This window comes from Petaurus breviceps, unplaced genomic scaffold, assembly GCF_028583685.1.
Source record: "Petaurus breviceps papuanus isolate PSGF00001 unplaced genomic scaffold, PetGlider_PUasm1.0 91041, whole genome shotgun sequence".
NCBI lineage: Eukaryota > Metazoa > Chordata > Mammalia > Diprotodontia > Petauridae > Petaurus > Petaurus breviceps.
In genome coordinates, this window is record NW_027187400.1 from 8,607,314 (window position 1) to 8,632,779 (window position 25,466).

General features: G+C 42.2%; 1 protein-coding gene across 1 annotated transcript in view; it reads left to right on the forward strand.

Annotated features, from left to right (window-relative positions):
* The first annotated feature begins 361 nt into the window (after positions 1–361).
* Positions 362–25,466, forward strand: part of STPG1 (sperm tail PG-rich repeat containing 1) — a 73,241-nt gene continuing 48,136 nt past the window's right edge. Inside the window, exons 1-2 of the mRNA XM_069078372.1 lie at positions 362–476; positions 6,348–6,466. Coding sequence (XP_068934473.1) covers positions 416–476; positions 6,348–6,466 — 180 coding nt within the window. The 5' untranslated portion in view covers positions 362–415. The remainder of the gene's footprint in view (positions 477–6,347; positions 6,467–25,466) is intronic.

Consider the following 25,466-nt stretch of genomic DNA (forward strand, 5'->3'; position numbering starts at 1 on the left):
GGCCTTTAAGTTCCTTAATTTAGGATTCAAGAATAAGCATTTATTAAGTGCCTACTGTGTGCCAAGCATTAAGTGCTTTACGGATATTATCTCATTGCTTAAGATTCTTTAACATTCCATTAACATGCCTTAACATTCTCTGTTTTAAAGACCCTCCCAGCCATGGCATTCTGTGTTCTAAGGTCTTTTCTAATTGCAACATTCTACAATTCAATGGATATAGTTCTTGCCCTTGGAAAGGTTACGGTCTAGTTGGAAAAAAGGAAGTATACATGAAAAAAGGGAGATACAATGGTCATGATTTCATCTATGCCCTAAAAATGTTGCATTTTGATGTTCCAGGTGGAAACTAGAAGAAAGATGTCAGAGATATTTTCCTTCAGACCAGAGGAATTGATTGCTTTTTCTTAGTGATATGGCCACTGTGGGAACTGAAACCTCCAGAAGATCCAGAACTTTTAAGAAGATACAAAAAGGTCTTGTGAACTTAATAAACACTTGCTTTGTAGGGGAGAGAGATCTACAAACACACAATCCATGCAATTTACAGAGCTGAGTTGCTGGAATGTACTAAGTCCTGTGCTTGGCTGTGGATTGCAGGGGAATAAACTCTGGGGCTTGGGTCTCAGCACTGCTGCTTACTGGCGGGATGTGACCAAGTCATTACTTTCCTTTGCATGTCACTTTCCTCCCCTTAGAAAACGACAAGGTTGCACTAAATGGCTTGGTAAATTCCTTTTCAGCTTTGACATTCCAGGCTCTGACTTTCCCCCCAGTTCGAACATTATGCTGTTCCTTCTAGCTTTACCATTATGTGTTTGTTCTTAGATTCCTTTGAGTTCTAACATTCCTTGTTCTAAGGTCCCATTAAGCTCTAATATTGTTCTTTATTTTTGATGCTCTAACATTCTATGTCCTAAGGTACCTTTAAGCTCTATCTTTTAAAAAAAAATTCTGAATTGATTTAATTTTCTAGGCCATGTCCAAATATGTGTTTCTCATTCTGCATATTAATCCATTCCCTTATTCAGGAGGTGGGCAGAATGCTTCATCATCAGTCCTCTGGAACCATGATTGCATCATTCAGAGTTCTGAAGTCTTTCAAAATTGTTTTCACAGTGCTGATGTTAGAGTATAAATTGTTTTCCTAGTTCTCACTTATTTCTTTATCAGTCCATATAAATCTTCTTAAGTTGCTATGAAATCATCTTTTTGTTCATTTCTTAGAGCACAATAGTATTCTATTACCTTACTATACCATAATTTGTTTAGCCATTCCCCACTTTAAGGACAGAAAGGACGATTATAAGTATTTTTGTACATGTTGGTCCTTTTCCTATTTCTTTGTTTTCTTGGGGGTATAGGCGTAAGCAGTTGTATCACTGGCTAAAAAGGGCATGCAACAGTGTAGTGACTTTTTGGGCTCTAAATTGCTTTTCAAAATGGCTGGGATCAATCCATAGCTCCATCAACAATGCATTAGAGTGCCTACTCTTTCCCACAGCCCCTCCAACAATTGTAATTTTCCTTTTTTTGTCATCTTTGGCAATATGGAGGCTATGAGGTGGAACCTCAGAATTGCTTTAGTTTACATTTCTCTCATTTCAATCTCTCAGTTTTATTGTTCAATATTCTGAGGTTCCTCCAGATTCTAATATTCTGGGTTCTAATCTCATTCTAGTCTATCATGTGTGTTCTAAAGTTCCTTTTAGATTGAAGATTCTGTATCCCAAGGTCTCTTTTGAGTTCTAACATTCTGTGTTCTGAAATTTCTCCTAGTTCTGACATTCCATGTTCTGAAGTTCCTTCTAATTCTAATATTCTGTATTTTGAAGATCTTTTCCATCTCTGGTCTTTTGCATCTCCCTGAGGGTAGCAACTATATCTTTTTATATTTGTGTCCTTATACCCAGTACCTGTTTGTAAATGCTGTGTACATGTTTGTGGAATCAGAGTGTGATTCTGTATAGTGTCTGCAGAGTCTTCCTCTTCGCCAGGGTAAATAGGGGCCTTTTCCTTGGGTCTGGCTCTTTTGTTCTTTTCTCCCAAGGGATACTAGCGGTACTAGTGGCTGGTCAGAGATGCTGGGGATGTAGCAGGAGCCAAGAGCTGGTTGCCTGCAATAGCAGATGGTCTTCCTAAAATAAAATTCAGGGCTTATATTAATAATTGACTGCCCTCCCTTTACCCAGTTTTAGGCAGGAAAGTCGTGATAGATTGTCTGTCCCTGTACGGTTTATTTCACATACACATATCTCACATAGGCTGAATCTTTATGTCAATTTCAATTCAATTCTGAAGATATTTGTAAGCACCTACTATGTACAAGGCACTACATGAGGCCCTGAGAATGGTTGTTCAGTCATTTCAGTTGTGTCTGCGTCTTTGTGGTCCCATATGGCAAAGATACTGGAGCAGTTTGCCATTTCCTTCTTCAGTTCATTATATAGATGAGGAAACTGAAGCACACAGGGTTAAGTGACTTGCCCAGGGTCACCCAGCTAGTAAGTATTTGAGGTCACATTTGAACTCAGGTCTTCCTGATTCCAGTCCTCACACTCTGTATGCTGAGCCACCTACCTGTTCTCATTGAGAATACTATAATTTTTTTAAAACCCATCCCTATCCTCAAGGAGCTTACATTCTGTTGGACATGATTTCATTCATTATGGAAGTGGGGGATGGTTGGGAATAAAATGGGTCAGGAGAACATAGGGTTAATTGTCCTGGGTCCTCACTCTGTACTAGCATCTATAACCATTGTCAACATTGACAATCAATTTTGTACTAATCTCTGAGAGGGAGGGAGGGTGAAAGAGAGGAAGAGGGAGAGAGAGAGAGAGAGAGAGAGAGAGAGAGAGAGAGAGAGAGAGAGAGAGAGCAAGCCCTAGCTGAACTTGGAGGGAGGAGCCATGGGTTCTAATTCCCATCCTACCACTTACACTGTGTGACCTCTGGCCAGTAATTTCTCAGCCTGAACTCCATTCTCCTCATCACTAACAGGGGATAATGATATTGGCATTACTTACCTCCTAGGTGTGTTGTGAGGATCAAATAAGATAATATATGTAAAGTATTTTGTAAAATGAAAAATACCATGCAGAAAAATGGATAATTAGAATTAAGCAGTGGACAGGACTGGGATTTTCTGGTGGGGCTCATTCGCTTTGGTGAAATAGGAGAGCCATGAGAATCCATACATGTAATTGGTAGGTGGTTTTCCATCTCTGACTGTACACTTGGTACTACAGAAATTATACAGGCTCCTTTCGTGGATTTTTAATGTTAAAATATTACTATCTCAACGTGGTATTATCAGTCAACAAATATCAAGGGACTGCTATGTATGAAGCATAGGTATACAGATATGAAAGTGAGGCCGTCTCTGTCCCTTGGTACTTGGGGGAGACCGCAGGTTCACCGATAAGTGACACTGATAAGTTGTATAAAAACAAATGCCCACCCAGTGATTTGTGGAGGGGAGTCAGGAAAGGTCTCTTGAGCTGAGCCTTGGAGGGTGTTATGCATTCAAGAATCAGATGGGAGGAATCAGGCACAGGATGCAGCCTGTACAAAGGATTAGAAAGAATTGGTAATTCAGTCTGGCTGAACTATAGAGTACACGAGAGAGAATGTGTAACACACCTAGAAAAATATGCTGCAGTGAGATTGTGATGGGTTTTAAATATTAAATAAAGAAGTTCATGGGGTTTTTTCTAGAGACAACAGGGAGCCCTTCAAGCTTCTTGAGGAGGGGCGTGATGTGGCAAAGGAAAGAGCACTTGAACTCGGTGACAGAAAGCCTAGGTTTAAGTTGTTACTCTCCTTTTCTAGCTCTAGAACTTTGAGCACGTTGTTTCATTTGGCTTCTGCTGAGCTTTGTGAATGTTGGGAAGTGCTGTAGAAGTTCGAACTGTTATTATTGTAACACAGGGCGCCCTTTCATACATGGGCTCCCAGTGTTGAGATACCCTGTGGGTCAGCACGCACTCAGAAGCCGTAACTCCTGAGCCCCCACGGGTGTGTTTCTTTTTACCTGTCATCCAAATGGCACAGTGTGGCTACTACTAGACAGAGTTTGAAATTTTACCTCTTCCCCATCTTTCTCTCTCTGTCTAGTTTTCCATAGATATACTGGAAGACTTTTTTTTTTTTTTCAAACAGAGCCCTGGTTTCAAGTCTTTATGGTGAGGGAGGGATGGTAAAGGGAGTACACTTTATCATTTTACCACATTTGCTTTCCACTTTCTTCTCCTCTAGTGATAGAACTCCTAGGGCAGCCTGTGTATCTACTTCTTTCTTGCTGTTTTTTCCAGTGTCATTGCTAGCTGGATTACTGAGAATGGAGAGTACAGAATAGGGCGAGTGTCCTGATTGATGGAAAGACCTAGAGCTTCATGTTGTCCTCCCCCTCTTATTTTTAAAGTCAGAGTTTTATTTTTTTAACTAATAGAAATCTATTTTCTCTCCCTCCCAAAAAAGAAAAAGAAAAACATTTTTTTTGTAATAAATATGCGTAGTCAAGCAAAAAAAAAATTCCCTCATTGGTCATGTTCAAAAAATATGTCTCCTTTTGCACCTTGAATCCCTCTCACTTCTCTATCAAGAGGTGAATGCTTCATCACTGGTCCTCTGGAATCATGGGTGATTACTGTATCAATAATACTTCTTAAAGTTTTTAAAGTTGTTTCTCTTTGTAGTGTTATTATTATTGTACAAGTCATTCTTCTGTTTCTGTTCATTTCATTCTTCATCAGTTTAAACAAATCTTCAAAGTTGTTCATTTTTATAATATTGATATTATTGCCTATATTTTCCTATTAATGGTTCTGCTCATTTCATTCTGCATCTGTTCATATGTTTTTCCATGTCTTCTTGAAATCATCTATTTTATTATTTCTTATAGAACAGTAGCACTCCATAACATTTGTATCCCATAATTTGTTCAGCCATCCCTCAATTACTGAATACTCCTGCAGTTTCCAGTTCTTTGTCACTACAGAAAGAGCTGCTGCAAATGTTTTGTACATGCAGGACTATTTCCTCTTTCTTTGCCCTCTTTTTGAGTGTAGTCCTAGCAGTGGTATAGTGAAGTCAAAGGATATACCCCATTGTCCTTGTCAAAGCCCTTTGGTTGCGGGACATCTTGGTTGACCTCTCCTGCTCTGTTTACTGGGATCCCCTAAGGTCACTCAGTCTGATACTTTGCACGTTTTGGGGGACTCAAGATGTGGACAGTATAGAAGATTATGCTTCTATAAGTGTATCTAGTATATGTATGTATGTGTAGAAATATATATGTGTAGAAATGTGTGTGTGTGTGTGTGTGTGTGTATAAATAATATAAAACAGCCAAAAAACAGGAGGTTGTCAAAGGAAGTCTTACATGCAGGAGGACATTGAGGCCCAGAGGAAATCATCCAGCCAATGTTTTGGAAGCAGGACTAAAATCCAGACCCTTGTAGGCCAAGCACTGGTGAGCTCTCTTTTCATTAAGCTGCCTCAGACAGGCTGATGGAATGGTAACACCCCACCCAATGCCATTTATTTCTTCCTCAAAAACACCATATTGGATGAACAGCTTTATATGGGGGTAGTTAATTTCATAAGAACATAAGAACAGTGTGAAAATCAGCATCTCAGCTGAACAGACATTTTACTGTGACCCTTCAAAAGGAGAGTGGGGCTAACGTCATGGTGGTCTTTAAGCATTTGCCACAGGTTTCTACTTGGTCCTATTGGGTAGAACCAGGAATAATGAGTAGAAGCAGTGAAGATGCATTTTATACTAGAAAGAAGGAAAAACTTCCCAATACATTATGCTTTCCCAGTGTGGAATGGGCTGCCTTTCAGTATGGTGGTCTCCCTGTCCTGGAAGCCTTCAGACAAAGGCTGGATGGCCAATTATTGGGGAGCTCTTAAAGGGGATTCTTTTCCAGGTACCTCTGAGGTTTCTTTTGGTTCTGAGCTTCTGTGACTCAGTGCAGCCTGGTTATGGGAATGCATCAATGATGGTGACTAAGAAATGGCCCTTGTTGGGTCCTGCCCCTCAAGCTTTAAACTGGATGAGTGAAATCAGGGATGGTCATTTTTATTTTTTTATGTCTTCCCTGATGAATGGACATTGGATGCTTAATAAGTATTTAGTATTGAATTGAATTTGAATAAACATTTTGAAAGAGGTTCCCTCTGAAAGGGTTTACTTAATTCCTTTTCACAAGTCCTAGGGCAAAGTCCCTCCTGTGCCTTGTTAAAAAGAAATCTTGATCTCAAAGCTCCATTTCCTACATTCTCCAGTTATCTTTTTATGTTTTTAAAAAAATGTCTTTTCTTTTTTAATCATTTAGGTTACACTGGAGCATATCCAAAGCAATCTTCCATTCCTTATAAATTTCGGACTGTAGTAATCCCGGATTCAGAAAGAAAAGGATTTAACAGTCAAAGCAAAAGATTTTATTGTAAACTGGTAATGATGCTATTTTTGATATTTCCTACTTTTATTCAGGATTTTAGCATGATCAGTTTTGTATTTTATTTTTATTTATATTTATATAATAAAAAATAAATATATAAAAATATATATAATATATTTATTATTTATATAAAATACATTTATATTTTAGCATGATTGTTTTATGGGGGCTATTCCTGTATCCTTAGACATATCCCTGCATCTCTGTGGATCCGAAGGTGTTAGTTCAGAGGATGTTTAAAGTCCCTTCCGGGTCCAACTTCCTATATTCTAAGCTCCCTCCCAGATCTGATATTTGATATTGTAGGCTCTTTCTCAGTTCTGATGGCCTATGTTCTAATCTTCTGTGTTCTAACTTTCTCTGTTCTAAGGTCCATTCTAATCTTTAGCCTTCTAGCTGTGACATTATGTGTTTTAACATTCTACATTCCGAGATAACATCTGAGTCCAAAATGTTAAAGTTCTACAGATAAAACTATTCGTCCTTGGATTTTGAAGCTATAATAATAATAACCAGAATAAGTTAATATTTAGAAAGTCAATTAAAGTACATGCATACACATATATGCACACAGTAAGATATTGATAATTTCTATAAAAATATAAAATATATATAATCCACACTCATTTAAATATTTTCTATTTATTTGCCCTTCGTTTTGAACACCAGAGGGCAGTGTACTCCATGTAGCTGTGAGTGCACTTTTTAAAAGGTTTTTTTTTTTTTGTATAAAATGAGATTGAAATGTCTTAAATCTTAAAAAAGATAATCTTCTATGCTGTCTGCTTCATTGTACAAAGTGATGCTGGACTGTAGCTTTTGTTTCTGGGGAGGCTGAGGCCGTGGATCGCTTGAGTTCAGGAGTTCTGAGCTATAGCAGGCTTGATTCTGACACCATACCTTCTCTGCCAATCAATATTGTCATCAGGCTGCTGCAGTTCCAGCCTGGGAAAGACAGGGAGACCCCCATCTCCAGAAACACACACAAACAAATAGAAAAAAAATACAAAAAAGAAAAACACAATGTCTCCTAAAGTGGGGACGAGCCTTTTGGGGATGAAAGTCCTTATCTAAATTTTGCATATTTTGTCATTCATGTAATATCTTATATCTTTTCATCATTTTATGTTACTGTTCTTCTTCAGCTACCTATATCTGTGTCTTTCAGATCTCCTGTCTTTCCTTGATGTTCCCCCCTCAGGATGCTGACAGTCATTTAACATGATACAATGGAAAGAACCATTGATGGAAAGGGAGAATATGGAAACTTGAGTTCTACTTCCTGGTCTTCTACTGTCTGTGTGGACTTAGTCAATTAACTTCCCCCTCTCTGGGCTTCAGTTTTCTCATTTTTTAAGTGGGAGGAGGGGGTCATAATGCTCTTAAAAGTCTAATCTGCTTTCTAAAGTCCTACCTAGCTTTAAGGTGCTGTGACCTTGAAATACAGTGGAAAGAACAATTTGATTTGGAGTCAAATGACCTGGGTTCAATTCCTGACCTTGCCACTAAATAACTCTGGGCTCTTGGGCACTCTTAATTTAATCTCTTAGTGCCTTGAGTAACTCTCAAAGGCCAGGTTACAGAGGAGGTGAGGTGTATACTTTGCATTTGACCCTGGTAGCTCCCCAAGCTGAGGAAATCACCCATTTGTCTGGACAAATCTTAGAAAAACTGATATTTTTTAGTCTTTAGGTTCTCTATTTGATTAATTTCTTTTCATTCAATTTCCCCAGTTCTCAACAGTTTTCACAATTATTGCTTTATCACATATTTTGAGATCTGGCAGTACCTAGCCTCCCTCCAGTTTTTTTTTTCATTGTCCTTCTTGGCCATCTTTTTAAAACTATGAATTTTGTTAGGCTTGGTCAAATTCCATCACAATCATCTATTGGTGTGTTATTATTATTGACTCAACCTAACCATGAACAGGGGATATCCCTTTATTTGTTTACTTCCTTGTTGATTTCTGTGAGAAACCTTGAGGCTCTCTTTGTTTAGGTCTCTTGTGCATCATGGCAAGCTAATGTCCAGATATTTGATATATTTTGTCATTACTTTCAAGGTATTTATCAGTTTTTCTTGGTTCTTAGTAGTGTTATTTGAAAATGCAGGTGATTTTTATCTTATCCCATTACTTCAATAAAATCATCCATTGTTTCCATTTCTTTTATTTACTGTTTTGGGTTCACAGCTATGCCCAAAGCAGGAAGACTGGCCTACTTCAATGGGTGGCCCCATGTTACCTTTCTCCTTCTGTCTCCCTTTGCCCCCACCTCCAGGCTTTGTCCCCTGGTCTTTGTCTCTCCTTCACTGACTGGTGTTCTCTCTCCCTCCCCCTCAAATGATTACACACATTTACACTAGGCATCATTTGTGTAATAATTTTTAGTGACACAAAATTTTCTAGGCATATGTGTAACAGTAAATGTCAGTGCCCCGCTGGGGTTAGGTTCCCTGGCCTACTAAAGGACCCCACTTAGTACTGGGGGAGGCTGAACTCTAAAGAGTTGAATTAAAGCATGCCCTTTTTCTCTTTTTTTTTTTTTGCAAGGGCAATTGGGGTTAAGTGACTTGCCCAAGGTCACACGGCTAGTAAGTGTTAAGTGTCTGAGGAAGGATTTGAACTCAGGTCCTCCTGACTCCAGGGCTAGTGCTCTATTCACTGTACCACTGGCTATTTACAACACCTGGGAGTCCTGGGGAAATCACTTTAAAAAAGCTTAGATTTGGCTCATGTCAGGTCTTCAAAATGGAGTAGCAAGATAGTCCCTATGGGAAGTTTCAGATAGTCCCAGGGAGGGTTTCATGCTTCACATCCCTAAGAGGAGTAGATAAGAATGAGGGCTCTGTGCTTTCGTGACACAGGGACCCCTTACCTCTATCATGGAGATCAAGGGACCATCCCCAAACACACATCCCTCTGTACTGAGCCATATACAGAAGGGAGCCCAGATGCTCCAGGGGTACTCAAGCTGGAGCAGATTAGGGAGCTTCAGCTACTCCTGTTACCTCCCACAGTAGTCTGAGGAGGGAGGCATTCTACCTTCTCCCTGATAAGCTTCATCCTTTTATTTTCTTTTCCACACCTACTTGTTAATTCTAAGATGAATGGAAAGAGTAAACATTTGGTTTTAATGGGAAAGCATCTCTTGTATATATTAAATTGTGGTTCCAAACATCTTTTTTTTTTTGCCAGATCTGCGATTTCATTGAGGTAGCAATTCCCTAGTGAAGAAATTTCTCCTTACAAAGCAGATCAGGGCCTTTTCTGGAACTTAGAGTCTTATAAGGTTGGTTAAATGACTTGCCCAGGGTCACATAACCAGGATGGGTGGTGGGTTTTGAACATAGGAATTTCTTGGCTCCCCAGGGCAGCTCTCTAGCTGCTGCCTATTTTATAACATACTTTCTCGATCCTCTGATCCATTCTAGTTTTAGTTCAACTTTGTCCTGTATCATTAGGACCACCGTATTTCACTGATACTTGATAGTTTAAAAAAAAAAAAAAAAGGAATTTCACTGATTCTGTCAGTAGGGGGCAGCAACAAAGCGTGGAAATTCTGGGGAATCCGCTTTCTATCTGACCTCAGAGGACATACCCCTTTTTGCAGAGGAGGAAACAGAGGCCCTTTCTCTACTTTTTTTTTTTTTTACACTGTAAGAGGTCTCTTTCTTTTATATTTTTCTGCCTTATTGGGGGGGGGGGTAGGAATCACCATTGTATTTATGCCCTTCCTTCCTCCCTAGAAGACTTTTGATCCTTCATTAGTATGTTTTACTTTTACGGCTGTCATCCTGCTAAGATCATTGGGACAGTAGTAAGGACCCCTGGTTTCTAGTCCCAGTCGTTTCTTAAGAATAGCAAGTTGTTTTCCCTAAATTCTTCCTTTTCTAGGTCATCCTAAGTTTTCTCATATGTAAGATGAGGGGGTTAGACCCCACCCCCCACCCCCACCAAATGCTTTCTAGCCCCAGTATTCTGTGTTCTAAGGGCTACGCCCCTCCCCAGCTCTAAGATGATTTGTTTTTAGGTCCCTTCTATAGTTCTGACGTGCTGTCTTAACTAGGGCTGTCACTAGGTATTCTGACATAATAGATGAAGTTCATTTGGTGAGGAGGGAGCACAGAGTTCCCCAGGTCATATGGTGCCTTGGTTGGGAAGGACAAAGAGAACGGCATATGAGTCAGGGTGGAGTAGAAAGAGGTCAGCCTGTTCTGGTTGGATACAATCTCAGTGGCAAGCCTGGGAGGGTGACGTTAATACTAGGAGTCTTAGCAGTAGAAGATAGACCATAGGAAAGAGGGGTGGGACCTTTGTGGTGCCATATGGCATGAGACCAAGGGCAGCTAGGTGGTGCAGTGGATAGAGTATCAGGCCTGGAGTCAGGCAGACTCATGTTCATGAATTCAAATCTGAACTCAGACACACACTAGCTGTGTGACCCTGGGCAAGTCACTTCACCCTGTTTGCCTCAGTTTCCTCATCTGTAAAATGAGCTGGAGAAGGAAATGGCAAACCACTGCAGGATCTTTGCCAAGAAAGCCTCAAATGGGGTCATGGAGAGTCAGACTTGGCTGAAACAATTGAACAACAGCAATAGCACGGGGCCAGTGGAAACACTTGAAACCCTGGGGAAAGCCTTGGTCTTTATACCATAGGGCAGGGCTGGGGAGCCTGGGGCCACATGTTCCCCACCCCTGCTCTAGATATATCTCCCCCTGTTTTTAAAATATGTTTTTTTCATTTAGCAAAAGTCTATTTTCTCTCCCTTCCATCTGCCCTCTCCCAGTGGAAGAACAAAGGAAAACAGATAATGGAGCAAACCAAATTCCTGCATTGGCCATGTCCAAAATACCTGTCCTGTTCTTTACCAAGTTCATCATCTTGATGTCAGGAGATGGGTAGCAGGCGTGGTTATCAGTCTTCTGGGATCATGGTCATTCACTGCATGGGTTCAGACTTCCTAAAGCCTGTTAAAGTTGCTTTTTCTTTGCATGTTATTGTTATTGCAGAAATTATTCTCTTGGTTCTGCCTACTTCATTCTGCGTCATTTCATACAAGTCTCTGCAGGTTTCTCTGAAACCATCCCTTGGGTCATTTCTTACCAACAAGCAGGTTCTAAGTTCTGGCATTCTGTGTTCTCTATTCCCTTCCAAATAAAAAAATTCAGCGTTCTAAGGCCCCTTCCTGCTCTAACCTTCCGTGGATTTCAGAAATCAAAATAGTGAGATTTCTTTACTGCTTATATGTTTTCCTAAAGTCAATCAAAATGAGCAAGTCGATTTCCACCTTTTCTGTCTTCCTACTTGCTAAAGTCATATGACTGGCATTACTTTACATTTGAACGGTGCTCCATGTTCTGTGAGGTGCTTTGACATTCTTTGTCTCATTTGATCTTACCAGACACTCTGTGAAGTTGAGAAATGGGGCTTTATTATCCCCATTTTACAGATGATAAACTCAAGGCCAAAGAACTGAAGTGGTTTTCTGGGAGTTGCCCAGCTCATAGTGGGCAGAGTCAGGACTCAGATCAAGGGCTTTTGACCCTTAGGCTGGTGCCCTTCTTCAGCATCTGGATTTCTGGGAGATCCACAGCAGGCTGCTTTCCCTGGTCTATGGAGCCCTCATCGGTCCTGGAAGGCTGGTGTCAGAAGAGACCTAAGAAAAAGAAGACGAGGACCCAGGAAGAAGCCACTGCCAGCTCCCCTTGCCATCTTTGTGGGCATTTTCCAGGAGTTCCAGGCAACAAGTTTCTGAGTTCTCACACCTGGACACTGGGGGCCTGAGGTTTCAAGTTATCTCCTAAAAGCACTCTTGCTGTCCAGAAGATTTCCTGCTGAAGTTGACCCTCATGGAAGTGAGCCAAAACACAGGTGATAGCAAGGTTAGAGAAGGGAGGAAATCAGGATTTTCAGAAGCTTATCACTTCTAAGGCATTCCAGTTCTGCCACTGACTACCTGTGTGACTTTGGACAAGTCACTTTCCCCTTTGGAGCCTCAGTTTCCATATTTGTAAAATAAAGGAAGTTGTCTTAAAATTTTTGTGTCATGGAAACTTTGGGCAGCCTGGTGAAGCCTATGGATCCCTTCTCAGAAGAATAATTTTAAATGCATAAAATGAAATATATAGGATTACAAAGGAAACCAATGGTTAGGGAAAATAAAGATCATTTTTCTTCCCATCCAAGTTCATAGACCCCCTAAAAAGTCTCCATGAACCCAGGTTAATCCTTGGATTTGTTTATCTCTAGTTCTTTTAATCTATGCTAACATTTTAAGTTCTTTTGCCTCTGACATTCTGTGTTTTAAGTGGCTTCTCTGTCCCCTCCAGCTCCTAGGTTCATAGATAAAGAGCTGAAAGAAATCCCAGAGTCAAACTTCAATGCCTTTCTTTTCTCTTTTCTTTCTTTTTAACCTTTTCATTTTTGAGGTAAAGAAACTGAAGACTTTAATCGACTTGGTCAAAATCACACAGGCAATAAGACCTGATTTTTTTTGTCCTAAGGTTTTTTGTATCTCTGAGACAAGTCTGCCTCATTTAAACCCAGTTCACTCTCCAAGTCAAGATGCCACCCATCGTGTCGAGTACTCCTCCTCCTCCTTCTCTTCCTCTTTCTCTGAAGAAAGGAGGAAGAGGAGGAGAAGAATTTTTTAACCCCGATAACCTATGTTCTCTCAGCCACTTCAGTTTTGAATATCTATGATTCTAAAACATCGCACTCAAATCTTTACTGGAGCCAGAACCTGGGCTGTAGTTCTTGGAAGACATTTTACAAATCAGCAAAGAATGTCCTCAATTGGGGGTTCTTGACCTTTCTTGTCTCATAGATCCCTTTATGGTGAAGGCTGTGGACCACTTCTCAAAATGATGTTTTTAAATACATAAAGTAAAATGCTATTTCTAAATATAAAAACAAAACAGCTATTTCTCAGATGTGTGAACTGAGACAAGTCCCTTCTCCTCTCAGGGTCTCAGTTCGCGCATTTGTCTATTTCATTCCCAGTACTTAATAATGTCACTCTAGATTTTGAGATCAGCTTTGCTTAAGTCTAGAAATCATATTCTTTTGACAAGTAGGAGAAGGGAAGTAGGGGCCCCAAAGTTTCTCTAGGAAGAATGCAATAAACGTCTTGCTAATAAGGAAAATTAAAATCTAAGAGATCTGATTCTTTATACTGGAGTAACGTGTACAGTGATGTATCAGGCTAATAAAACTGATGTGGGTGCATGACCAACACTCTGAGAATGGGGACACAGGTATATTGGGGGTTTTGTTAGAGGACAATGTGGAACCCAGGAGATTCAAAGGTAGAAGTGGGCTTTTCTACCACCAATTTGCTGGGTGGTTGTAACTTGGGACAAGACTCTTAACTTCTCTCTAACTCCATTTTCTCCACTGTGAGATGGAGATGGCAATCATAAAATCTAAATGTTTTAGAGCTGGTGGAAATTTTAGAATATTATGTGTTGCAGAGAAGGTAACAGTCTGTATTATGAGAGGAAGCTCTTCATTGGGACTTCCTTACCCTAAGAAAATCACAAATCCAGCCTCATTCTAGGCTCTAACTGAAATGGGAGTCCAAAATATAGGGATCTGCATTATAGAATCATAGAATGTCAGGGCTGAGAGAGGCCTTAGAACACAGAATGTCAGAGCTAGGAGGCCCCTTAGAACCCAGGATGTCAGAACTGGGAGGGCCCTTAAAACAGAGAATGTCAGAGTTGGGTGGGACCTTAGAACACAGAATGTGAGGGCAGGGAGGGTCTTTAGAACACAGGATGTCTGAACTGAGAGACACCATAGGTCCCAGAATGTTACTTCTCAATCGCTTCTACTCCAGCCAGATTTGGGCTCTGTTGGCACTGAGACAAGATGTCCTGATGTTGCAGGCTCCAGGGCCCAATCCCAATGGATATTTCTCCTATGACAGGTAGCACTGGTCCTTAGGACATGTTGTTTCCCCATTCCACCAGGGGCGGCTAGCACTATGTAGTGGCTGGAAAGACTAGTGAATTGGGTTCTAGTTCTAGATATTTCACTACCTTGCTATATGATCTTGGATGAGTCATTCCTTTTGTGTATCTCAGTTTCTTTATCAGTAAATTAAGGGAGTTAGGTTAAATGAACTGGCAAGTCCTTTGCAAACTTAGTATTTCAGTATTTTATGGTTTTAAAAATGATTTGCAAGACCAGAGATAGTATTGGGTAGGGTACTAGACTTGGAGTCAGGAGGCCTATATCCATAGGATAGAAGTAAGAGGAGAGAGGTACAAGAATCAGGGGGCTTTGGGGAAAACTTCCTGGAGACGATGGGATTGTAACTGAGACTTGAAGGAGGCCAAGGGGTGGAAATGAGGAGGGAGAAGTTTGTTCCACACATGAAGGACAGTTGGAGAAAATGCCCAGCTTTGGGAGATGGAGCGCCTTATGGGTGGAACAGCAAGGAGGCTGGCCGGCTTCACTAGATGGAAAGAAAACGTGTGCATGTGGAACATCTGTCTATTGTCCCCCACCCTCAATAGAACACAAACTCCTTGAGGACAGGGGCTGTTTCATCTTTGTTTCTCCAGTGGTTAGCACAGTGGCTGGCACACAGTAAGTGTGTTATTAATAATTAATTATTAATCAATTGCACAAATGTAGCAGAATTCCTTTTGAAGTCCTCATTGATTTCATATGGGGTTATGAGGATGGAGGATTTAAGGGAAGGTAGGTGGTGAAGTGGCTAGAGCAGCAGACCTGGAGTCAGGAAGACTCTTGAGTTCAAATCCAGCCTCAGACACTTACTAGCTGTGTGACCTTGGGCAAGTCACTTAACTGTGCTTGCCTCAGTTTTCTCCTCTGCAAAATAAGCTGGAGAAGGAGATGGCAAACCACTCCAGTATCTCTGCCAAGAAAACCCCAAATGGGGTCACAAAGATTTGGGCACGACACAACTGAACAACCATGAGATGGGGATGGAGAATGTTACCAATGTGGGGTGGAGGTGGGGTGTTTCTATTGACTATCATCTTCATAAATGCTCAGCATGCCAGTATTGTTTAATCTTTGGTAAAACTACCCAGTGTTAATAACTGTTTACTTATTAACCTGCTAACACACCCCACAATCTCAGGGGAATTTCAATGAAATAGAGATAACTGGGGCACTTTCTTGAATCAGTCCCATCTTTTGAGACAGTCACTCAGAGGGTTTGATAAACTGCAGATTGAAATAAGCAGATGGGAACGGGCTGCCCCGTGAAGCATGTCCTGTCCCCGACACCACCTTCTGGGGCAAGTATTGATGGCTCGGCTTGTCAACAAAATGCCCTCATCCTGCCCTGGGTTTTAAATCTCTTTTTGAACCATGGAAGCTTATCCATTAAAAAAATGGCACAATCTGCTTTAATTTCTTTTAAAACTTTTATTTTGAAAAATTCATCTTTTATCGACATTTTTTGTTTGTTTTTTTCATCACCTTCAGTTCTTAATACATCCCTCCCTCTCCCTTATCCAATGAACCATCCCTTTTTGCCTTTTTTTTTGGAGGGGGGAAGACAGGGCAGTTGGGGTTAAGTGACTTGCCCAAAGTCACACAGTTAATAAGTGTTGTGTCTGAGATCAAATTTGAACTCAGGTCCTCCTGACTCCAGGGCCAGTACCTTATTCACTATGCCACCTAGCCGCCCCTGAACCATCCCTTTTTAACAGATTTTTCAAGAGGAGGAAAAAAAGCGGTTCAGAAAAATGAATGAACTCCTCAGCCATGTCTGACAGTGCATGTAATGTTCCATACCTGTGGTCCCCCACCTCTGCAGTTAAGGGAGGGAGGGAGGTGTTCCCAGCTCTTCTCCAGGGCCAAGCATGATCTGCCTTAGCTTCTATAGTCAGTTTAAGAAAGTAGTAGGATGGGTGTAGGTTTCAGCTGGGACTGAGTTTAACAAAGACCAGGGTGTTAAAGAGACCAAAATTGGATAAAAATACATCTAACATTTATATAGTGACTACTCTGTGCCAAGCAGCTAGGTGGCGCAGTGGATAGAGCATCCAGCCTGGAGTCAGGAGGACCTGAGTTCAAATGTGACCTCAGATACTTGCTAGCTGTGTGACCCTGGGTGAGTCACTTCACCCTGTTTGCCTCAGTCTCCTCATCTGTAAAATGAACTGGAGAAGGAAACCACAAGCCACTGCAGTATCTTTGCTAAGAAAACCCCAAAGGGGTCAAAGACTCAGAAACAACTGAAATGGCTCAGCTGTAACAACATGTGCCAAGCACTTTACTAAGTGCTTTACAAATATTATTTCATTTGATCACAGAATCTACAGAGCCAACTGGTATAGCAATGGATTGGGAGTCAGAAGGACTTGAGTTCGAATCCTGCCTGATACTTGCTATATGAGCCTGGGCAACCTCACTGAGACTCAGTTTCCATATTTGTAAAATGGGGATAATAATTAACACTGTCTCATAGGGTTGTCAAATGAGATAATCTTTAAATAAAACAACTTGTGATCCTTAAGGTATGATCTGCATGGAAATCAGTCTTGGAATCTTAGAGTTAGAAGGAAACTTAAAATAAAGATTATTTAAAAAAATTATACGAATCAGTCATGATGTAGTAGAGGTGATGTGGTAATAGAACAATTGAACTTGGAATTAATTGAGTCCTGAGTTAGAATTCTGCTTCTGACACTTAGCTAGGCGGTCAAAGTTGTGCATGCACAAATTCACGTTCATTGGGTGTTACAAACCTTAGGACAAGACTCTTCACTTCTCTATGTGTTAGTTCCCTCCCTACACCCAAAAAAGGAGTGTCAATCTCAGTTTTCTCATCTGTAAAATGGGGATAATAATAATACCAACCACACAGGTTGTTAAAAGGATCAAATGAGATCCAAGGAAGGGATGTAGAGGTCCCCTGAATATGACCCCCTGATTTTACAGATGAAGAAACTGAGGTACAGAGGGATTAGGTGACTTATTTAGAGTCATACAGCCAGTGTCTGAGGCAGGATTTGAATTTAGTTCTTCTTGACTCCGTGCACAGCACTCTACCCAAAATGCCACACTCCACAAACCTTAAAGCTCTCTATAAATGTTAGCTGTAACCATTAGTAGCCTTAGCAAGAGGACTGGCTTGCACATCAGAGGGCCTGGGTTAATAGCAGAGCCAAGCTTTTATTTAATACCTGTGATCTTAGGCAAGTCATTTAAACCCTTTGGACCTCAGCAAAATGAAAGGTGTGGCTTCCCCTCTGTTCTCTTCCGTGCATTTAAAAATGCTTCGATACCCTCTTCTTTTTCTTCTTCTTTTTGGCAGTCCTGTCCCTCCCTCCCCACAAACAATTGAAAAAAGAGAACGAAAACCAGATCTGTACAGTCAAACCAAACAAATTCCCACATGGGCCATGCACAAAAACGTAGGTCTCGTTTTTGTACCTCTAATCACCTCTCTGCCCTTTCTTCTCACTCTTTTAACTCTCCTCAGTCAGGCCTCCAGCCTCATCATCCAGCTAGAACTGCTCTCTCCAGCATTGCCATTGGTCTCTTTGTGGCCAAATCCAATGACCTTCTCTCAGTCCTCACCTTCCTTAACTTCTCTGCAGCCTGTGGAAACTGCCCTGGCAGTTTTTCTCTGATTTTTTCATGACACTGGTGTCTCCTGGTTACCTTCCTGACTGTCTGATCACTCTCAATTTCCTCTGCTGAATCTTCACCTAAGTCGAGTGTCCAATAAGCTAGCCATGTTTGTTTCTTGTGTCTTTGACCTGTTCCCTTCTTCAGGGCCAAGCTTGGTCTGCCTTTGTTTCCATAGTCAGTTTGTGAATGGGGTAGGGTGGCTGCAAGTTTCAGCTGCTATGGAATCTAACAAAGATGAGGGTGTTAGAGCAAAATTGGATAAAAAAATACTTTTTTTTTTCACATGGTGATCCCATCAGCTCCTAGGAATTCAATTATCATCCCTGTGTAGGTTATTTTCAGACCTCTTTATCCAACCCTCATCTCTATCCTGACCCCTGACTTTACATCTCTAACTGTCTCTTAAACATCTCCAACTAAAAGTCCCATAGACATTTTAAACTCAATATGTCTAAAACCAAACTCATCATCCTTCCTGCTAAATGTTCCTCTCTTCCTAATTCCTCTTTTGCTGCTCAGGGCAACACCATCATCCCAGTCATCCAGGTTTGAAACCCAAATGTCATCCTCAACCCCTCATTTTTCCCACATCTAATCTATTGCCAGATCCCGTTGAATCTACCTTCACAACATCTCTACCATAAGTCCTGGACATTGCCATCAACCTGGCCTGGGGCTTTGTCAGCTCATGCCTGGATTGTTATAATTGTCTTCTGGTTGGTTTCTCTGGCTCAGGTCTTTCCCCACTCCACTTGTCAAACATGATCTTCAGGTCTGACCATGTCTCCAGGTTTGACCATTGGTATGGGATTCTTTCCTTATTGGTAGAAATCAATGTCCTGTTCTCGTGTGAAGTGAGGGGTAGGACAGAGTTGTTGAGAGCAGAAGAGAGAAGAGCTGTAGTTTCTTTTACTCTTTGGGAATCTCTCCAATTTCTTTGGGCTTTGGGTGCTCCTGGCTTCCAGCTGTAAGAGAAAAGATGAAAGAGGCCAACCCCACTTCAGGCTGCTGAAGGGAGAATAAGACTCTGGAAAGAAGCCAGCATGAGATGATCCAGCAGTCTCCATCATGTCCTTATCCCCAGCTTGCTACACTACACACTTGGGGAGTTTCCCTGGGTGAGATCTAGGATGCACTCTCTTGGTTGAGTTGAGTTATCTCGTTCCCAGTGGAAGAGCTCCTTCACTCTGTACTGTCTGGTATACATTATTCTACATATACCTCCTCTGATTTCTGGTTTGCTATGGACTTGGATAAATGGGTTCTTGTTTCCTGCTATGTGTATTCATTGTGGAACTGGCCTTTGGTGGGAAGGAAGGGCCTCAGGCTTTCTATCTAAGGCTTGACTCCCTTCCTTTCCTCCCTAGCTCTTCTCAAGGCTACTGACACAAAGTAAGAGCTTGACAAATGTGTCTTCAAAGACTGGCTGATTACTAGGAGGTGGATAGCATTTGTCATTGGTCCTCTGACTCAGGTCCCTCAACTAATTCTCAAAAGACCTTCTCCAGTCCCCAACAATACCCTGGGCAGTGTTTTCTGGGTACACTCGAGGATGGTAATACCCCTTTGAAAAGAAGATGCTTAGAATGGAGCCCATCATCTCAAGTGTGGTCTGATGAGAGCAAAGGACTGTGGGATTGTTGTCTTCTTTATTCTGGACATTTGACGTTTATTTATTCAATTCAGATTCCTGCCACATTTTTTTTTTTTGAGTAGTGGAACTGGTTTCCTTTGCAACCTCTGTTTTAGACCCAATAAAGCCAGGTCTAGGAGCTGATCCAAAAGCTGTGTTTGGGCCTGTCAGTGTGGCCATTTGTCCCCTTTGCTCTTTCCTTCTCAACAATTGGCCTTCGTAGCTGCTGGAGGAGCCATGCTTGTTTAAGGAAGTGACTCTCATCAGTGGAGCTCATTCTGGTTTTCCTGGTTGCTCCCTTGGAGTTCCATCCTGCCTTTCCCATTTGGCACCCTCTTTTGTTTTGAACCAAAACAGGAGTGTTTTCCTGCCTGAATCATAGTTGCTGCTTTTGCTTCTCACCTGTGATGAGGAGCATGGAAACCCAGCTACTATAGACAAGGTGGGCAGAGGGACAAAGTAGCAAGAACAGAAGGGGAGGGGGGAGGAAGGACAGAATCTTACCAAAAGGTGGATCAGAGCTCACTGGACATGGTGACCTTCGTAGGATGGGGCTGAGAGGTCATCTGGCCCAATCCCTTGATTTCTTTTTTCTTACTTTTTTGGGGGGAGGGCAATTGGGGTTAAGTGACTTGCCCAAGGTCACATGGCTAGTTTTTGTGGTTTGAACTAAGGTCCTCCTGACTCCAGGGCCAGTGCTCTAGTCACTGCACCACCTAGCTGCCCCCCAACCCCCTGGTTTAAGTAAGGCAGATACTGAGGTCCAGGCAGATGAGAGGACTTGCTCATGGTCACAAGGCCAATCAGGGACAGGGCTGGCCCCAGAGTTCCGATTTCTTGACTCCCAGTTCAGTGTAATTGGGTGGGAGCACATGAGTATCTTTGACTACTGCCAGACCCCAGAAGGAGAACTTCAGGCCTGTTATCCCCCTCTGCCCTCCCTTCCCTAGGAGACCCCTGGAACATACCAATGGATGGCATTATTGTTGTTATTAAAAATAATAGAAAATGGGGCCATAGAATCTAAGTGCTAGAAAGAACCTTTGCTCTTCAGTCCTAGCCTGTGTTGTTCCCCTTTGGTCCCCAGCAAATGGCAGTCCAGCCTTTGCTTAAACATCCCTAGTGACAGAGACCCCACTTGCCTCATTAGCCAGCCCATTCAGTTCTCAGACAGGAAATTAGAAAGTTCTTCTCCACTTGGAGCTGAAATGAGCCTTTCTGTAACTTCCATTTGTCTTCCCCTCTTATCCTCCCCCTCCCCTAACTCTCCATTCTTCCAGAATTTCCTATTTCTTTTGAGGATCTTACTGTCCTTACAATCACCCAGTTTTGTAGCCTCAGTGCCATCCGTGGCTCCTCCCTCCCTCCCTCTCACCCATCCATCCACAGTCTTGCTGCTTCCACCTCGGAGACATCTCCTTCATGTGTCTCCTATTCATTCACACACCCATCATCTTAATCCAGACCCTCATCCCCTCCCTTCTGGAGTGTAGGCTCTTAATTGGACTCCAGCTTCAGGCCTCTCCACACTCCCATCTCTCTTCCTTGGCAAAGCTGCCAAGACTTGGATAACCGGGTTCTCTACTGTCTGTGCAGTTAAACAATTCAATTCAATTTGGCTCAGTTAAAAAAATCATTTTATTAAAGGGATTTTCCTACATTTTCCAGTGGCTTCATGTCACTTGTCTAGTATAAAACAGAAATTTCTCTGTTTGACATTCAGAGTTCTTTGAAAACTGACCCCAACTTCCCTTTCTAGCCTTATTACACATTACTCACCTTCACATACTCTATGGTCCAGCAAAACTAGCTGCCCTATAGCTCTTTATTCTCAGAGCTCCATCTCCCCCATTCAACACCTCTGCCCAGGCCATCCCCCAAATATGTATTATGTGCTAGTTTGTGCAAAGCATCATGCTAACTTGTGTACATGTGCATATTTACATAATTTGTACAAAATGAATTCAAGGGGGTTATGGGCTGGAAGGTGCGGGGGAGGGGGGACATCAAGAAAGGATTCAGCTAGGTGGCACAGTGGATAGAATACTGGCCTGGGGGTTAGGACCTGAGTTCAAATCTGACCTCAGACCCTTTACTTAACTAGCTGTGTGACCCTGGGCAAGTCACTTAACCCTGATTGCCTCACTAAAAAAAAAAAAAAAAGAAAGAAAGGATTCATGGCTCTTGAGACAAGGGCGATTTGAGTTGAGTCTTCAAGGAAACCCCAAGACCTGGCTCTATAGGAAGCACTTCAATGCCTGCTGGTCCATTTGTGGATTCTATCATTTGTAGAGTTCTATCTTCTGGGGCCGAGCAGAACAAGTCTCATCCTTGTTAGGCCCATTTCCTTGTGCTCTGACCTTGTCAGACTTCTTTCGTAGCTCTTTCATTTCAGTCACCAACTGGTTGTCCCCAACAGTTGACCTAGAGGTGAACGAGTTTTCATTTTGTGACTCACTCAGGAATCTGTCTCCCCCCCCCAGTGATCCAGATGTTTAGCTCTCCCATTATTTCTCACGAAAACCCAGAGGACAATCCCCACCTCCTTTCCCCCTCCACTCCTACCACTTAGATGGCTTCACGTGGCACCCTCACACTGGCTGGAGGCTGGAGGTCAGGCCCTGGATGGCTGTTAAGGTTTGTTAACACACAGTATCTAGCTCTCCTCCCTCCCTCCCTAGGGGCTAAACACAGCTTCAGCAGAATCCTCACTACTGTAAACATGAAGCAGAGAGCCCAGCCATCTCCTGCACACAAATAACGTGGTGCCATCTTCCTTCTGGGAGGGCTGCAGTCTTGACCAAGGTATTGTTTATAGAGCATTCCTGCTCCATAAACTCTGCTAGATTAACTAAGGGATGGAACAGAGCCTCCCTTGGGACTTGGATAACCGGGTTCTCTACTGTCTGTGCAGTTAAACAATTCAATTCAATTTGGCTCAGTTAAAAAAATCATTTTATTAATAAAACCAGAAGTTATTAATATAAGGATGGTTATTTGGCCACCACTCTTAGATCAGAGACCACTGGCTCAGTTTAACATTTATTCACCCCAAAGTTGAGCCAGGTCCTAGTTATAAAAAGACAAGATGAGATAGTCCCTGCCCTCAACCTAGGAAAACCTTTTATAATAGATAATAACTCACATCTATGCAGCTCTTTGGGGCAGCTAGGTGGTACAGTGGATAGAGTTGTGGAGTTAAGAAGACTCCTCTTCCTGAGTTCAAATGTAACCTCAGACACTTACTAGCTGTGTGACCCTGGGCAAGTCACTGAACCCCGTTTGCCTCAGTTTCCTCATCTGTAAAATGAGCTGGAGAAGGAAATGGCAAGCCATTCCAGTATTATAGCCAAGAAAACCCCAAATGGGATCATGAAGAGTCGGACACAACTGAAAAATGATGGAACGAGGATACATAACTCTTTAAGATTTCCAGGGCCCTCAATCTCTCTGAAGGTTGTGTTTGTTAATTAGTGGAGAGGAGGACCCTGTTTTGGGAATTGGAAGGCTCATATGTGTAGAGTGAGCTGGAAGGGACTTCAGAGGTCACCTACTTCGACCCCCTCATTTTAGAGATCATGAAGCTGAGGTAATCCGATTGACTCTTTCTAGTTCACACAGCTTGTCCCACAGGTGGCAGAGGCAGGATCTTGCTTAGGCAAGATGCAAACTGTTGTCACCCCCCAACCCCCAAACCTTCCTCATCCCCTCTAAATTCCAGTACCTTCCCTCTTTGAATGACTTCCTATCTATCCTGTGTGTAGATTGTATATACATGTTTGTTTGCTTGTTGTCTCCCCCAATAGATTGCAAGCTCCTTGAGGGCAGGCCAGGGACTGACTTTTTTCTCTTTTTGTATCCCTAGTGCTTAGTACAGTGACTGGCACATAGTAGATGATTAATACATGTTTATTGACTGACCAACCCAGACTCCAAATCCAATTCTTTCTTTCCTGAGCTGCACCCCAGTTCCACCACTTGTTTCAACATAATTGACTGTGGGACATATTAGCACATCATTTCTTCTCTCAAACCATCAGCTATCCTCCCCTCCACAGCAGCTCTAACAAACGTTTTCATCCCTCCTCAAGCCTTCCAGGGTTTCCCCCTCCCCCATTTCTCTTAGCTGAGAATTTTGCCTCATATTTTACAGGAAAAAAATGGAGGCTGTTTGCTGTGAGTGCGCTCTCCTCCCCTCTTCCTCATCTCCAGTCATTCAGATGCCCTCTGTCACTCTCTCCATCTGGGTCAAACTGGACCGTCAAGTGACAATTGGGGAAGGATCTCATGAACACCTCCCCAGTACTAGGTGATTAGAGGGCAGGATCATTGACTCTCCAATGGCCTATAAGGTTTCTGATGTTCTATGACTTAGAAAATACTCTAGCTAGGATGGGCATCCTTACATTTTTCAAATTTAAAAAAATACTTTGACAACTATATTTCAGTATAACTGATTTCCTCTGCATTTAATTTTATGCATTTAAAAACACCATTTTAAGAAGGGATCCACAGGTTCCCCCAGCCCACCACACCTGATGGGGGAGTGCGTGACCCATAGAAAGATCTCTTGCTTCAGGAGTCTGTGGCAGTATCTGAATGTCTAGTAGTTTCCTGACCCTTACCCTCTCTCTCATGCCTGTGTGCATTTGGGAATGTCATCTCAGAATCATCTCTTCCTTCTAGACTCACATTTGGTCATGCCAAGGAAAGCATACTGGTTTTGGAGCCAGGGGACTCCTGTTCAAGTCATGACTTTATCATTTACTGTCTATGTGACCTTGGGCAAGTAACCTGACCTCTCCTGGCCTGTTTGCTTATGTGGAAAATGAAGGGATTGCACCAGATGGCCTTTGAGATCCCTCTCTGCCCTAGGTTCATGATGCTGGTGCCCCTTCCCCCATGGTGCCTTTCCTGATCCCCCACAAGCATCTCCTCTGTCTTTAGAATTCCCAAGAGCATTTTCCTGGACCTCTCCTTAGCTCCTACCACACTCATCCTCATATTCTGTTTCCTAACACTCCCAGGACAATACAAAACTCCTGATGCTTTGAATCTCCCGGACCTTGCAATAGGTCCCTTATGGTATCAGCAGAGGCCCTTGTTATTTGTTAAATTCAATGAGCATCTGGAAGGCAGAGATTTGCAACAGGGATAGGGCAGTGCCCTTCTGGTATGCTACATGCTGCCCAAGGAACTGGCAGGGTTCAGCCTGAGAAGCTTCAAATGTCTAAAGGGCTGAGATGGAAGAAAAATGTGGTTGTTTTGCTCAGCCTCAGGAGGTGGGTGGAAGTTACAAAGTAGAGTGATTTGGCCTTGATGTCAGGAAGAGCTTCCAAACAGTGGGAGCTGTCCCAAAGTAGAAGGGGCTGCCTGGGATGTTTTTCCAATGGAGGTCCTCAAGCAAAGACAGGATGACCAGTTACCACTGCGGGTACATGTTCAGTTTCTATGGGTCAGACTAGTGGGTCTCTGAGGTTGCTTTCAACTCTGACCTTTGATTTTATTACTATTTCATTTTTTAAAAATTCTCTACTCTGATAGTACATAAAAAGTACCTGGTAAACACTCATTGAATGGAATTATCATGAATCTGCAGCATGCCTTAAATGAATGATTTCTGAACTTGAAATTAGAAAGACTTGGGTTCCAATCCAACCTCAGACAACTGGGAGCTATATGACCCTAGGTAAGTCCCTTAACTACTCTGTGCCTCAGGGATAAAAACAGGATG